Raw genomic sequence first — 16,976 nt, forward strand, 5'->3', positions numbered from 1 at the left:
GAGGGACGGAAGCTATACTGTTACACTGGCAATACTAAAGTGCCTATAAGAACATCCAATTGTCAAAGGTTAATGAAATACAAATGGTATAGAGGGAAATAGGCCTATAATTCCTATAATAACTACAACCTAAACTTCTTACCTGGGAATATTGAAGACTCATGTTAAAAGAAACCACCAGCTTTCATATGTTCTCATGTTCTGAGCAAGGAACTGAAACGTTAGCTTTCTTACATAGCACATATTACACTTTTACTTTCTTCTCCAACACTTTGTTTTTGCATTATTTAAACCAGATTGAACATGTTTCATTATTTACTTGAGGCTAAATTGATTTTATTGATGTATCCTATTAAGTTAAAATAAGTGTTCATTCAGTATTGTTGTAATTGTCATTATTACAAATAAATAAATAAATTGTCCGATTAATCGGTGTCGGCTTTTATGGTCCTCCAATAATCGGTATCGGCGTTGGAAAATCATAATCGGTTGACCTCTAATAGACATACACTTCTGCCTCTGATTCCAAAGGATGTATGTTCAAATCCAGCTGTAGAAAGTTGTTTTTTGATATTTTATCCCAAACCTTCACCCTTACCTTAACCAATTAGAGTTAATGTCTAACCTTAAGAATTTGGAGTTAATGCCTGATCTTAACCATAACCATAAAAATGTGGAGTTAATGCCTAAACTCAACTTTAGACACTTCAAAATGTGACATTTGGAACAACTTCTAATTCTAACGTGAGACTGTGAGAGCTGGTAGAATCTTTTATGCTGAAACCCTCATATTGAACACAAACAGTATTTATTATATTTTGGATAATGTTTTACAGCTTCGTCATTCTAGTTTAAAAAAAAAAAAATATATATATATATATATATATATGTTTTATTATTGTATTTATTTTATATAAAATCCTGAAAGTAAAAATAAATAAATCTGGTAGTTAAACTAAAGCTCACTGAACTTGAAACACACACGCGCGCACACACATACACACAAGCACCCTTGTTTGCAGTAAAGATTTCTAATAGGCGGGCGCAGGTCTCCTGCCTCCTGCCTACCTGCAGTCAGTCGGTGTTTACTATGGAGCTGAATGGTTTATCAGAGAATAGCCAGAGAAATGGGCTGGACAACCAGGCCTTCCACTCTCAGGTAAGGGTACACACATTCTCATACTCGACAAACACACTAGAAACATACATCCACAGGTAGATGTGCAGGTACACAAACAGACACAGACGAATGCACAATCACAATTCTCGATATCCACTCACTGTAGACTTAAATGCTACTCACTTGCTGACCCTTTCTCTCATTCAATATAATGTACTACTCTGGTGCTATGTGTGTGCAATCCTTGGATGAGTGTGTGGATGATTAAAATGAGGCTTTTCATGCACTCATGTTCAATTGCTTACTCTCTCACTTCCTGTAACACTCTGCCTGAAATCAATTACATTTCAAAGAGATAAACTCTGATAGAGAGGAGTGTGGGTTTGTTCTCAAACAGAAGAAATAGCCTGGGTGCCAGTCTGTTTTGCTCTCTTTTATTTTACTAGGCAAGTCAGTTAAGAACAAATTCTTATTTTCAATGACGGCCTAGGAACAGTGGGTTAACTGCCTTGTTCAGGGGCAGAACGACAGCTTTTTACCTTGTCAGCTCTGGGATTCAATCTTGCAACCTTTCAGTTACTAGTCCAACGCTCTAACCACTAGGCTACCTGCTACCTCTTGCAGAACAACAATTTCCATAAGGAATTGACAAGAGAGCAGAAACAGACTAAGGGAGAACAACTTCGGCCTAAAATATGTGGGTTCTGAATGTGGACAGAAGGTGATGTGCTCTCCCCATCCAAAGTTACTGGAAATTATTAAGAGAAATCAATGAAAAACAGTGAAGTTTTTCTTGAACAGATTAATAATAAACTCAACACGAGATTAAACTCACAATGTGCAAACAAATCACACCTGTGATTGCATAATATTTGTTTTACCTGTTGCACATACACAGTGAGAGTGAACATTCAGACAGACTATACTTCCCTATATCCAAGTCTGTTTACATGACTTGAATTGCCAACAAGGTTGCGAAGCGCAAGTGCTGCACCTCTAAAATTTGGAGTTCACAGGCCCATAATGTAATTTACCAGCTACAATAACCCCACTATTTGCACATCATTAACAATATACCTTTTGCACCTGACATACAAAGTTCTGGGTATTATAGTCTGTCTGTCTGTCTGTCTGTCACAGGACTCTATCTGCATTTTTGTAGAAGTTGCTCATCGGCCATCAGAGGAGCTAAAGAAAAGGTCTCTATGGTTTTGTCAATTGTAACTTATTTTCAAGCAATTCCTCAAAATTACACTAAGTCAGCCCTAAGTGACAGTGTATGTACTGCTTGATATCCCTCCAGGTTCTTGGAAAAGAGAATGGAAGGGATCCACCGATATCTGGAAGAGCACAGGACTAGGATCAGGCTGGTGTTGGGCATTGTCTTGGCTGCAGGTAAAAGATGTAATACAGGCCTCTGACCAGTCTGACATGTAATGAGCTGTTTTAACAGTATAGTTGTTAGTGGATACTGTATTTGGTGTTTGATGGTTACATTTCCTGTAATTACATGGGGGGCGAATTTCTATCACTTCAATGTGGAGTCTGGGTGTTTCCTGCAACAGTCATCCATCAATAAATGTGACTCAACACGTCTAACACAGCTTATCATCCAAAATTCAATATACATTTTTTTTTTTTACAGTTTATAAAAGTTCAGATTCAGAGTAGGGTGTATCATTACACTGCAATTTGAGGATACTGCTTGGAAAGTTTATCAACTTGTAAACCCACACTGGAGACAAAGCCCTTCAAAGACTTGGCTGCGATTTTCACACTTGCTCCACATTACTCCTTGGCAAACATGTATTTAGAGAAAGAAACCTTTCAACAACTTGCCCATAAAGCATTCTCTGACCATTATCCCACCAAGTTTCCCCATTTGGGGAAACATTAACAGTACTATTTTGCCTTTTGTTGTGTAAAATAGCACCTTAATAATCCCCTAAAGGGGACATTTCATTACACCAGCCAATACATGTAACACCAATCGAAACACCCCAAAGGACACACAGACACTAAAAGAAGACACTTTGTTGCGTTTACAGCCTGAATTAAAAATGTATTACAAATGAAAAGCTGAAATGTCTTGAGTCAATAAGTATTCAACCCCTTTGTTATGGCAAGCCTAAATAGATTCAAGAGTAAACGTTTGCGTAACAAGTCACATAAGTTGCGTGGACTCACTCGGTGTGCTGTAATAGTGTCCTTAAGTGTCTATTGATGCACCAGTGCGTCAATCTAAGTAATATATTAATAAACTGTAACAAATGTTTTTTTTCATGGGCTGCATACAATAGGCATCCACCTATGTTAGCCTTCTGCAGTGGAAGGTGGCCGAACGACAGCTGTTAGTCAGACCATGAGACATCCAGAAAATCGGTCTTCTCAAGAAAACAACATCCGTTGTGTCCGAAGAGTTTGACCACTCTATGGAAAGATGAGACTCTAACAAACACGATGGTGTTCTCCATTTTGCTCTGATGCATTTTGCTCTGACTCCCACAAGTGGCAAGGTTCTCATCTGAAGGTAACCAGTTTTAAAAAATGATTGGAAGTATGGAGGTAGATTTGTGCCAACAAGGGGATAAATATGTCAACAAAATAAACTTAAATATTTCCTTAGCTTTCTTATATATCCTAGATATAGGAAAGACACTTAAAAACCTTATTCCTTATGATTTATTTTTTGACTGTCTGTTTTGTATTTCATGAATGTCTTTTCAATGCGTTTCTATGGGGTAAAGTATTAAAGGCCCAATTCTATATATAAACTCAGCAAAAACAATAAACATCCCTTTTTCAGGACCCTGTCTTTCAAAGATAATTCTTAAAAATCCAAATAACTTCAAAGATCTTCATTGTAAAGGGTTTAAACACTGTTTCCGGTGCTTGTTCAATGAACCATAAACAATTAATGAACATGCACGTGTGGAACGGTCGTTAAGACACTAACAGCTTACAGACGGTAGGCAATTAAGGTCACAGCTATGAAAACTTAGGACACTAAAGAGGCCTTTCTACTGACTCTGAAAAACACCAAAAAAAGATGCCCAGGGTCCCTGCTCATCTGCGTGAACGTGCCTTAGGCATGCTGTAAGGAGGCATGAGGACTGCAAATGTGGCCAGGCAATAAATTGCAATGTTCGTACTGTGAGACGCCTAAGACAGCGCTACAGGGAGACAGGGCGGACAGCTGATCATTCTTGCATCGGCAGACCACGTGTAACAACACCTGCACAAGATCGGTACATCCGAACATCACACCTGCGGGACAGGTACAGGATGGCAACAACAATTGCCAGAGTTACACCAGGAATGCACAATCCCTCCATCAGTGCTCAGACTGTCCTCAATAGGCTGCGAGAGGCTGGACTGAGGGCTTGTAGGTCCTCACCAGACATCACCGGCAACGACGTTGCCTAAGGGCACAAACCCACCGTCGCTGGACCAGACAGGACTGGCAAAAAGTGCTCTACACTGACGAGTTGTGGTTTTCTCTCTCCCGGGGTGATGGTCGGATTTTTATTTATCGTCAAAGGGATGAGCGTTACACCGAGGCCTGTACTCTGGAGCGGGATCGTTTTGGAGGTGGAGGGTCTGTCATGGTCTGGGGCGGTGTGTCACAGCACCATCGGACTGAGCTTGTTGTCATTGCAGGCGATCTCAACGCTGTGTGTTACAGGGAAGACATCCTCCTCCCTCATGTGGTACCCTTCCTGCAGGCTCATCCTGACCAGCATGACAAGCATGACAATGCCACCAGCCATACTGCTTGTTCTGTGCGTGATTTCCTGCAAGACACGAATGTCAGTGTTCTGCCATGGCCAGCGAAGAGCCCGGATCTCAATCCCATTGAGCACGTCTGGGACCTGTTGGATCGGAGGGTGAGGGCCAGGGCCATTCCCCCCCAGAAATGTCCGGGGACTTGCAGGTGCCTTGGTGGAAGAGTGGGATAACCTCCCACAGCAAGAACTGGCAAATCTGGTGCAGTCCATGAGGAGGAGATGCACTGCAGTACCGGCAGCTCCTAACAGAGGGGCGGCTCCGGCAGCTCCTGACTGACGGGCGGCTCCGGCAGCTCCTGACAGACGGGCGGATCCGGCAGCTCCTGACAGACGGGCGGCTCTGGCAGCTCCTAACAGACGGGCGGCTCCGGCAGCTCCTGATTGACGGGCAGCTCCTAACAGACGGGCGGCTCCGGCAGCTCCTAACAGACGGGCGGCTCCGGCTGCTCCTGACTGACGGGCGGCTCCGGCAGCTCCTAACAGACGGGCGGCTCTGGCAGCTCCTAACAGACGGGCAGCTCTGGCAGCTCCTAACAGACGGGCGGCTCCGGCAGCTCCTAACAGACGGGCAGCTTCTAACAGACGGGCGGCTCCGGCAGCTCCTAACTGACGGGCGGCTCCGGCAGCTGACCCTAACAGACGGGCGGCTCCGGCAGCTCCTGACTGACGGGCGGCTCCGGCAGCTCCTAACAGAGTCCGGGCTGCTCCGGCAGCTCCTAACAGACGGGCGGCTCCGGCAGCTCCTAACAGACGGGCGGCTCCGGCAGCTCCTGACTGACGGGCGGCTCCGGCAGCTCCTGACTGATGGGCGGCTCCGGCAGCTCCTAACAGACGGGCGGCTCCGGCAGCTCCTGACTGACGGGCGGCTCCGGCAGCTCCCTCTGATTGGGAACCATACCAGGTCAAACACAGAAATACATAGAATGCCCACCCCAACTCACGCCCTGACCAAACTAAAACAGAGACATGAAAAAGGAACTAAGGTCAGGATGGGACAGGTAGGCTACTAGACAGTGGAAAATGTCATTGCCTGCGTTTACTAGGCCTACACCAGGCTGTATCACATCTGGCCGTGATTGGGAGTCCCATGGGCCGGCGCACAATTGGCCCAGTGTCGTCTGGGTTTGGCCGGGATAGGACGTCATTGTAAATAAGAATTTGTTCTTAACCGACTTGCCTAATTAAATAAAGGTTATATATATGAGGCAACATCCTATAAGGAACAACAAAATTGAAATAGGACTAATCTAAATGAAAGAAAAGCACATATTACAACTGAAATAAATTGTCTGTCACTAAATTGAATGGAAATGTTGCCTGTGTAAATTACGATGATTGAGTTAACACGTTTAATGGCAGCCAAATGATGCCTATCGAGGCTACTCTTCTGTGAAATTAAAGTTATTGAAGACCATCTTTTCATTAATTACCACATTGTAAAGCAAATGTTAGCTGACACGGGCTAACTGAGTGACTGACATATCAAGAGAGTGGCAAGTAGCCTAGTTGTTAAGAGCGTTGGGTCAGTAACCGAAAGGTAGCTGGTTTGAATCCCAGAGCCAACAAGGTCAAAATCTGTTGATGTGTCCTTGAGCAAGGCACTTAACTCTAGTTGATCCAGATAAGAGTGCCTGTTAAAAGGTCAAGGAAAACACCTGATGCGCTACCAAATTTTTAAATTGCATGTTGTGTATTCTACTATACTTACAGTATGTTAATACCCCGAATGATAAAAAGTACTACTCAATAGGGAATAAGGTGCAATTTCGGACACAGCCTGTATGTGTTTCAGGTTACTTTGCCGTGGTGATCGCAGCATGCGTGCTGAACTTTCAGCGTGCTCTGGCCCTGTTGGTGGTGACCCTGCTGGCTGTCTTCTTTCTTCTGTGGGACTGGCTGATGGGCCGCTACGGACAACGCCTCTGGGACGCCCTGCAACCCGCCAGGGACACCCTCAACACACACTGGCTCTGGGTCAAATGGTGGGAGAACTGCATTTTCTCTCCTTCTCACTCTCTCTCTTTTCCGTATAATATCAACATTTTCCTGGATGTGTGGTCCTTTTGGTGATCCTTGTGGTTGTCCCTCTGCTCTCTTACCTCCGGTTGGTCTGTCGGTGCAGGGTGGTGTGTGTGCTGCTGCTGGTGGCAGTGGTGTGCTGGCTGGTGTTTGACACGGCCAAACAGGGATCGCGGCAGCTAGTCTCTTTCTCTGGACTCCTCTGCTTCGTAATGCTCATGCTGGTGTTCTCAAGGAACCCATTCAGGGTATGGCAAACCAACAAAACACAAACACCCCTAATGTGTCCACGCTGTATCGTTACAAAGACCATTCTCTGTAGTTCTGAGTGACCTGGTGGGTGTATGTTTATGTGTGTGCTTCCCTGCAAGCCTGTACGCTTGTGCGTGTGTCTACCCGTGTGTTTACCCGTGTGTTTATGTGTGTGTGTGTGTGTGTAATAGGTGTCATGGCGAACTTTACTGTGGGGTGTGGCGCTACAGTTCTTATTTGGAGTCATCATCCTCAGAACCAAAGCAGGATTCACCGCTGTAGACTGGCTGGGCCATCAAGTGGAGGTATAATATACATCTACTGTGTACTATCTAGGGAGAGTCAAGCAGAGGGCAAAATGTACATCAATTGGATCATTGATATTACAAATATTAGCCAGCATAAAGGCCCTCATTTTCATTTGGACCACATTGCTAATGTCACACTCATCAGCTGTAACGGTTTTCTTGAGGTGAAGGAGAGGCGGACCAAAATGCAGCGTGGTGGTTATTCATGGTTCTTTAATATAGACACTATACATGAATAAACTAGCAAAACAAGAAATGTGAAAAAACCAAAACAGCCCTATCTGGTGCAAACACAGAGACAGGAACAATCACCCACAAGAGACCTAAAGAATATGGCTGCCTAAATATGGTTCCCAATCAGAGACAACGATAAACACCTGCCTCTGATTGAGAACCACTCTAGGCAACCATAGACTTACCTAGAGTACTACTCTAACCACAATCCCGTAACTACAAACAACCCCAGACAAAACAAACCACATAAATCCCCATGTCACACCCTGGCCTCACCAAAATACTAACGAAAACACAGAATACTAAGGCCAGGGCGTGACATCAGCATAATCACATTACCCTGTCCCCTGTCCCAGCACCCGTAGCAGATATACAGTAGAGTAGACCTGTTAGGAAAGTGACCTCATTAGTTCAGTCTGTGTTGAAACATCTCTCCTCTCTCACCCAGGTGTTTCTGTCCTACGCTGACACCGGCTCTAGGTTTGTGTTCGGCGACAAATACAAAGACCACTTCTTTGCGTTCCAGGTACAGGATCATATGAGTATGTCTGTATACGTGAGAGACTGTGAGAAAATGACATGAAGAGAAAAGAAAAGACAGAAACCCAACACTGTCGTTATTTTTTCTTCTTCTCTGCTTTCAGGTTCTGCCTATTGTAGTGTTCTTCAGCACTGTCATCTCTATGCTCTACCACCTTGGCTTCATGCAGTGGCTCATCCTCAAGGTATTCATAACATCACATACGTTAAAATCGTGTTCAATCATCATAAAAGTGACTAAATTAGACAAGGATGATCCAGCCTCCACATAGTACTATATCAAGGTTGTAATTTACCGGGGGACGGGGGGACAGAGACATGTTCCCCCCGATATCTGCTCATGTGACCAGCATTATTGTTTCATACCTTAGTATCATTTTGGCACAGAAACGTTCGCACCATTGTTTATGTTTGTCTGTGCATACCTCCAGGTGGGCTTCATAATGCAGATTACTATGGGAACTTCTCCCACAGAGTCAATGGTCGCCGCTGGCAACATATTTGTGGGACAGGTGAGAATAGTATGAGTGACAGATGTGCTAGGCAGCAAAAGAGAAATCCATGACAGTCAAGCAAAGGAGTATTTCTCTCCCTCTCTATCTCTCTCTCTCTCTCTCTCTCTCTCACACAGACAGAATCTCCACTCTTGATTCGTCCGTACATCTCCCAGCTGACCTTGTCAGAGATCCATGCCGTGATGACAGGAGGGTTCTCCACCATCGCTGGCAGTGTACTGGGAGCCTTCATCTCTTTTGGGGTGAGGTGGAAGAGGGGTGAGGAGGGGAGGAGGGGAGGCAGGAGGAGAGAGAAGAGGAGGAAAGTCAATAAACAATTTCAAACCTTTGTTTTCTACCAAAGACACAACTGAACTCTCACCCAATTGACCTTTTGCTTATCCATACTGTGTGTCTCTTAAATGTAACTAAATGTCATCTATGTAATCCCCAAAAGTAAATATTTATCAGGAGAGGGCCATAAACAATCATTAGTAAGGCTGCATACTCCAAGAAAGGTTCAAATCTCACCTTTCTGGTGTAGTCAAACAAGCTCAAGTACACAGAAAAAATAGGAAATAAAATGTCAAATTTGACATTTCCAAATCAACAGAACTGTATGAATAAGGCTTGAATTTTAATTATATTTTTTCTAAATGTAGAATAATCCACTTATATAACGACTCACTAAGATTTCACCTTCCTTATAGCTGTGAAATACTGTGCCTTTGGAAAGTATTCGGACCACTTGACTTTTTTGACATTTTGTTACGTTATAGCCTTAATAGAACATGGATACTATAAAATCCTCAGCAATCTACACACTATACCCAATAATGACGAAGCAAAAAGTTTTTTTTTTTTACACTTTAGCAAATTAATTAAAAATTAAAAACATAAATAACTTATTTACTTAAGTATTCAGACCCTTTGCTCTGTGACTCGAAATTGAGCTTGAGTTTCCATTGATCAAAATTAGTTTCCATTGATCATCCTTCAGATGTTTCTACAATTTGATTGGAGTTCACCTGTGGTAAATTCAATGGATTGGACATGATTTAGAAAGGCACACACACCTGTCTATATAAGGTCCCACAGTTGACAGTGCATGTCAGAGCAAAAACCAAGGCATGAGGTTGAAGGAATTGTCCGTAGAGCTCCGAGACAGGATTGTGTCGAGGCACAGATCTGAGGATGGGTAACCAAATATTTCTGCAGCATTGAAGGTCCCCAAGAACACACTGGACTCCATCATTTTTAAATGGAAGAAGTTTGGAACCACCAAGACTCTTCCTAGAGCTGGCAGCCTGGCCAAACTGAGCAATTGGGGAAGAAGGACCTTGGTCAGGGAGGTGACCAAGAACCCGATGGTCACTCCACCAATAAGGACTTTATGGTAGAGTGGCCAGACAGAAGCCACTCCTCAGTAAAATAAACATGGCAGCCCGCTTGGAGTTTGCCAAAAGGCACCTAAAGGACTCTCAGACCATGAGAAACAAGATTCTCTGGTCTGATGAGACCAAGATTCTTTGATGAAACCAACTATTTGGCCTGAATGTCAAGCGTCACGTCTGGAGGAAACCTGGTACCATCCCTACGGTGAAGCATGGTGGTGGCGGCATCATGCTGAGGGAATGTTTTTCAGCGGCAGTGACTGGGAGACTAGTCAGGATCGAGGGAAAGATGAACAGAGCAAAGTACAGAGAGATCCATGGTGAAAACCTGCTCCAGAGCGCTCAGAACCTCAGACTGGGGAGAAGGGTTACCTTCCAACAGGACAACAACCCTAAACACACGGCCAAGGCAATGCAGGAGTAGCTTCAGGACAAGTCTCTGAATGTCCTTGAGTGGCCCAGAGCCAGAGCCCGGACTTGAACCCGAGCTAACATCTCTGGAGAGACCTGAAAATAGTTTCGCAGCAAAGCTCCCTATCCAACCTGACAGAGCTTGAAAGGATCTGCAGAGAAGAATTGGAGAAGCTCCCCAAATACAGGTGTGCGAAGCTTGTAGTGTCATACCCAAGACGATATGAGTCTGTAACTGCTGCAAAAGGTGCTTCAACAAAGTACTGAGTAAACAGTCTGAATACTTATGTAAAAGTGATATTTCTAAAAACCTGTTTTTGTTATTATGGGGTATTGCGTGTAGATTGATTATTAAATAGTTTATTTTATCATCAATTTTAGAATAACGCTGTAACCTAACAAAATGTGGAAAAATTCTAGGGGTCTAAATACTTTCCCAATGCACTGTATATGAAACACAGGGAATTCATGTTTTTGACTGCACTGGGCCTTTAAAATGTTGAGCTCCACCTCTTCCTTACCCCTCACATTCGACACATATACACCCACACACACACACACACACACACACACACACACACACACACACACACACACATACAGATTGAAGCATCCCACTTGCTGACAGCCTCCGTAATGTCAGCCCCGGCCTCCCTGGCTATCGCCAAAACCTTCTGGCCAGAGACAGAGACCCCCAAAGTCACAGCCAAGAAAGGCCTCAAACTGGAGACAGGGTGAGACACAGACACACCTACATACACACATGTATGCACACAAGAAACAATGTCTGCCTAATGAATATGAGCCTGAGTGTTTTTTCTGGTTTTGTATAGGGAGGGCAGTAACCTGCTGGAGGCAGCGTCTCGCGGAGCGTCCTCCTCTATTGTCCTGGTGGCCAACATCGCTGTCAACCTCATTGCCTTCCTGGCCCTGCTCGCTTTCCTCAATGCCGCTCTGTCATGGCTGGGCAACATGTTCAACTACCCCCAGCTCAGTTTCTCTGTGAGGACACACAAGTGTGCATGTACATAGAAGCACTCAGACACAGAGACACACTAAATACAAGCTGGATAGAAATCAATGATTCTCTAAGACACTCTGTCCCTCTCTCTTTCTCTCTCTCTCTCTGATGACAGATCATCTGCTCATACGTATTCATGCCTTTCTCCTTCCTAATGGGTGTGGCCTGGGAGGACAGCTTCATGGTGGGCGAGCTGATTGGCTACAAGACCTTCTTCAATGAGTTTGTGGCCTATGAGAGGTTGGCAAAACTCATCAAGAGGAGAGAGGACAAAGGCCCAGAGTACGTGGATGACGTTAAGCAGTACCTATCTGTGAGTGATGTCAGGGGTCACTAAGTGGTAATACGGGCACTGAATTGATATTTGGCTATCTGTTTTTTCCTAGATAGACAGATGGACGGACAGACAAACACACACAGACTACTTTCTTTATTCAAGTCTACATCAAACTCTCCATAAATGGTGGAAATATTTTTGGACCACTAAATCACTAAATCAGTTCTGATATTATCAAGTCCGATCTGATATTACGAGTGCTCTCTGTATCAAGGATTTATCGTTGCATTTGCTTGTATTTGGTGAAGAGACATTGTGTGCTTCAGTAACAGATACATTTTGTGCATATAATTTATGGTAATTTCACATTTGCACGTGTAATGTTAATGGCTTGTTGCGTATTGCATGGATGACGATTGGCTGTTGCATATTGAATATATATCTAAAGACTTAGACCCAGGTTGTTTTCTGTCCCCCAGGTCCACTCTGAAACCATAGCGACGTATGCTCTATGTGGCTTCGCGAACATCAGCTCTCTGGGTGTGATGATCGGAGGCCTCTGTGAGTCAAGCCCTCTAACATCTGTCCTATCCTGGATCTCAAATCAACCTCTAGCCCCTCCCCCCTGGGCACTCCAAATGCAGTGTGCTTTGTCCCTATTGATATTATAGTATTGTTGAGACACCACTATGATTTTGAAAGAATAGGTTTCATTTGTGAGGTTCTTCAAAGATGTTACTGTATGTTAAACCATTGCAATGTTGTCCTGCTGTAACACGGTCTCTGTTCATTGGAGTGTCGTACTACTGTGGCAGAATGGTTGATGTAGTGTTTCTTCAAACGTTTTTGTAACGTTACCTGCTATAGCGGCTATGGCCCCAGAGCGGAGGGGTGATATTTCCAGGTGTGCCATCAGAGCTCTTATCTCAGGCACGGTGGCATGCTTCATGACAGCGTGCATCGCAGGTAAACCCCAAAAACAGTGTGCGTTATAAACTTGTCACCATGCATTATCCTCTGTGGTGACGTCATGGTTGTATGTGTGTTTGTGTGTCTTCCCAGGTATGTTGTATATCCCAGAGCTGCTGTGTGAAGACTTCCTGAAGGAAGAGTTCAACTCCACATTAGTCATTAACAGCACTCAGCTCCTCACCTGCTGTACTGAGCTCTACCACAGGTACAACCAGTGTGCATGTTTGTTGGCGGGGGTAGGGTGACCACCAGATTGTGCGCTACAGTACCGCATTTTGGCCCTTTGTCCCGCGTCCCACTACCAAACACTAATAAACACTTCAATTGTTGTTGAGATCTGATATTCAATGTCATATCTTTAACCAATGACATTGATCATATCCTTTCGGGCTAAATTCCAGCTGAACTTGGAGAGAGCAGTTAACTACTTACAGAAAGCTAGCGAAAAGCTACAAAATTAAGTGAATGGCCCTTATTAGACTGAAAGAAAGGCTATAAGTTAATTTCTTCAAACTTCAAAAGCTCTCCGTGCTCATTAGTTGTTCATCATTCAACATAGCCCTATTCGCTGCTACTTCACTCAATTCCGTTTTAGAAGTCTGCCTTAATAATATACCCTAGAGTCGATGTCTGCGGGCCGCAGAAATCTAATTAGCATAATCATTAAAAAAATCCCAGCAAAAATCAGACTGTTCAGGCTTGAGATGTCTTTTTTTTTGCCTTCTCACAAAATCGTCTGTAGCATCCAACCGGTTTGGCCCATCGGTTGATGGCTGTGCCACACTGTCCCGCAAATGTCTCACGAAATCAGCCCGTCCTGCATTTGGGCCAAAGCGGTAGGCCACACCACAAAAACTCTCCTGGTTTGCCAACAGCCACAGAGAGGCCAACACGTGATCCCCCAGGCGTTCTCCTCTGCAGGGAACCAGAGGGTTGAGATCCTCACACAATGTCTGAAAAAACTAAGAAATATCACATTTTTACATTTGGATTATTTGCCCTTTGTGGTAACTGTTGCTAGATAAGGGGCCTTCTGAATAATATAAACTCAGCAAAAAAAGACACGTCCTCTCACGTCATGACCATAGAAAGCCTTTATTTTCTATGGCAGAGTAGGTCAGGGTGTTAAGTCTAGTTTAATTTTTCTATGTGGGGTTCTAGTTTGTTTTTTCTATATTGGTGTTTTAGTATGATTCCCAATTAGAGGCAGCTGGCTATCGTTGTCTCTAATTGGGGATCAAACTTAAGTAGTATTTTTTCCACCTGTGTGTTATGGGATATTGTTTTGAGTTATTGCACGTAGCATCTCTGTAGTCACGGTTTGTTGTTAGTTTATTGTTAATTTGTTTTTGGTCTTTGTTAAGTTTCACTTTATAATTAAAATCATTTGGAACTCAACATACGCTGCGCCCTGGTCCGATATTCATGCTAACGAACGTGACACTCTGCCAATCAGCTGCTCACTTTTCGTTGTCGATACACCCACTATAATCTGTAGCCACTCTGTGACATCGGGATCGGGATCTAACAAATCATCCAATATTGTGGAAGCTGCCACAAGGTCAATTCAGAAAGTATAGCTAAAACTAATGGAATTGAATGTTCGTGTTAAATAAAAGGAGGGCTGCGAGGTGCAAAAGGGCATGTGCTGTGTGTGTGTGTCCATGTACTATCAACCTTGCTAAACCACTGTGTGTGTGTGTGTGTGTGTGTGTGTGTGTGTGTGTGTGTGTGTGTGTGTGTGTGTGTGTGTGTGTGTGTGTGTGTGTGTCCCAGTGTGCTAGTTAGCCCTTCTAACATGACTCTGGAAGGAAGATTCAGTATGGCTTCTCTCAATGGCTGTTGCGCCATCCTGTCCTCCCCACTCTTCAACTGCAGCCTGGTCCCCTGAGAGGCAGGAGGAGGACAGAGAAAAGAATGGAGAGCAGAGGATGGACAGAAAAGGATGGAAAGAGGAGCATGGCGAATGGAAGCACCCTGACCTCTTTCTTGTCACAAGTCAAGTATAAAGATCCTGATACAGTTTAAGTTGTCCATTTTGAGAAAGTTTGTAATGAAATTACATGACATTTACAATGACATTTTTTTTCTAAATGTAAAGATATTAAAGATATTTCAGAGCATTGAAAGTGTGTTTCATATTGATGTCATTAGAGTGCTGCTATTTTTAGATGAATTATTTGTAATACTATATTTTATTCATTCATTCCTGAGACCTATATAGCTTGTGACCACATGGTGGCACTACAGCAATCTCTTTTGGTATACGTGTGTGTTTTTGGACCAAGTCAGCTGACCAGGTGTCAGTCTGTCTGTTTGTTCCCCATGGCCAGGCTTTGTACCCATGTATTCTAATTCCTAATATGGTTCTACTATTGAAATTCTCCAGAAAACAATTAGTTCCCCCTACCATAGCTGTGTGGTGTAGTGTGGGGGAAGGACAGGCCACACTGACCTCCATAACTTCCTGGAGTTATTGGATTTGTTTGTGTGTGTGTTTTTTGTGTTTTATTATCCTTGTGGGGACCAGAACTATTCACAAGGATAGTAAATCAAGGACAATTCAGACAAGTGGGGACATGTTGCTACTGCCCCTCTAGGAAAAAGGCTATTCTAGGTTTAGGGGTTAGGTTCAGGGTTAGGTTTACCAGGGTGAAAGTTAGGTTTAGAGGTTAGGGAAAAATAGGATATTTTGAATAGGAATCAATTGTTTGGTCCCTACAAGGATAGTAAAACAAACGTGTGTGAGTGGGCATGCAGACAAACAGAATAGTACATATAGTTTAGGGAGATGAGGGAAAGAAATAGGGAGGGAAACAGGGACAAGGAAAGCTAGTCACAGAGAACAGAGAGAAGCCACTTACAACTGAACAAAAATATAAACGCAACCTTAAGAAAAGGTAGGGGCATGGATCAGATAACCAGTCCGTATCTGGTGTGAACACCATTTGCCTCATGCAGTGCGACACGTCTCCTTCGCATAGAGTTGATCAGGCTGTTGATTGTGGCCTGTGGAATGCTGTCCCACTCCTTTTCAATGGCTGTGCGAAGTTGCTGGATATTGGCGGGAACTAGAACATACTGCCGTACACGTCGATCCAGAGCATCCAAAACATGCTCATTGAGTGACATGTCTGGTAAGTATGGAGGCCATTGAAGAACTAGGCCATTTTCAGGTTCTAGGAATTGTGTACAGATCCTTACGACATGGGTCCGTGCATTATCATGCTGAAACATGAGGTGATGGCAACGGATGAATGGCACAACAATGGGCCTCAGGATGTCGTCACGGTATTTCAGTGCATTCAAATTGCCATCAATAAAATGCAATTGTGCTCGTTATCCGTAGTTTATGCATGCCCATACCATAACCCCACCGCCACCATGGGGCACTCTGTTCACAAAGTTGACATCAGCAAACGGCTCGCCCACACGACCCCATACACGCTATCTGCCAGGTACAGTTGAAACCGGGATTCATCTGTAAAGAGCACACTTCTCCAGCATGCCAGTGGCCACATGGATGTGGAGGTCCTGTGCTGGTGTGGTTACACATGGTCTGTGGTTGTGCGGCCGAGACATCTGTAGAATTGTGTTGTGTGACAAAACTGTACATTTTAGAGTGGCCTTTTATTGTCCCCAGTACAAGGTGCACCTGTGTAATGATCATGCTGTTTAAGCAGCTTCTTGATATGCCACACCTTTCAGGTGGAGGGATTATATAGACAAAGGAGAAATGCTCAGAAACAAGGATGTAAAAAAATGTGTGCACAAAATGTGAGAGAAATATGGTTTTGTGTGTTTGGAAAACTTCTGGGATATTTTATTTCAGCTGATGAAAAAAAAAAATGGCAACAACACTTTTGTGTTCAGTGTGTGTATTTTGGGAAGTAGGAAAAAGACTGAGGTCTGATGGTACAGATGTACATGGTCTAGGTAGGCCAGTAGTTACATTATCATGGTATCATCCGACCTTTGCTGTATAGGCTATTTTGTTGTGTACTGTTTAGCATGGTTTTTACTTGTGACCTGCCACATGAGTTATTGTCTAAGTATCTGGGGTTGAATATTTTGAATTATAATAAGTGTATAACTAAGCAAATTAAGCTCTTGGTGCCATTATTGCAAAGTGTAAAGCCATGGGCG

The 16,976-nt window shown here is 43.7% G+C and overlaps 1 protein-coding gene across 1 annotated transcript; it reads left to right on the top strand.

Annotated features, from left to right (window-relative positions):
- The first annotated feature begins 1,014 nt into the window (after window positions 1–1,014).
- Window positions 1,015–14,953, top strand: slc28a1 (solute carrier family 28 member 1). The gene is made up of 17 exons (XM_024439359.2): window positions 1,015–1,159; window positions 2,261–2,319; window positions 2,424–2,515; window positions 6,701–6,890; window positions 7,031–7,175; window positions 7,371–7,484; window positions 8,170–8,247; window positions 8,366–8,446; window positions 8,693–8,773; window positions 8,893–9,018; window positions 11,164–11,294; window positions 11,394–11,562; window positions 11,697–11,894; window positions 12,338–12,419; window positions 12,726–12,824; window positions 12,921–13,035; window positions 14,607–14,953. Exons 1-17 carry the CDS (start codon window positions 1,091–1,093, stop codon window positions 14,719–14,721), a joined length of 1,944 nt encoding a protein of 647 aa, XP_024295127.1. The 5' UTR covers window positions 1,015–1,090; the 3' UTR covers window positions 14,722–14,953.
- The last annotated feature ends 2,023 nt before the right edge of the window (window positions 14,954–16,976 follow it).

Source organism: Oncorhynchus tshawytscha, linkage group LG12 (assembly GCF_018296145.1).
Source record: "Oncorhynchus tshawytscha isolate Ot180627B linkage group LG12, Otsh_v2.0, whole genome shotgun sequence".
Lineage (NCBI taxonomy): Eukaryota > Metazoa > Chordata > Actinopteri > Salmoniformes > Salmonidae > Oncorhynchus > Oncorhynchus tshawytscha.

Bases quoted from the DNA above. Each gene is read 5' to 3' on its own strand.
- slc28a1 (XM_024439359.2), top strand. From the start codon at position 1,091: ATGGAGCTGAATGGTTTATCAGAGAATAGCCAGAGAAATGGGCTGGAC. The intron at 2,320-2,423 runs GTCTCTATGGTT...ATATCCCTCCAG, and splicing joins TCAGAGGAGCTAAAGAAAAG to GTTCTTGGAAAAGAGAATGG. The intron at 8,774-8,892 runs GTGAGAATAGTA...TCTCTCACACAG, and splicing joins GCAACATATTTGTGGGACAG to ACAGAATCTCCACTCTTGAT.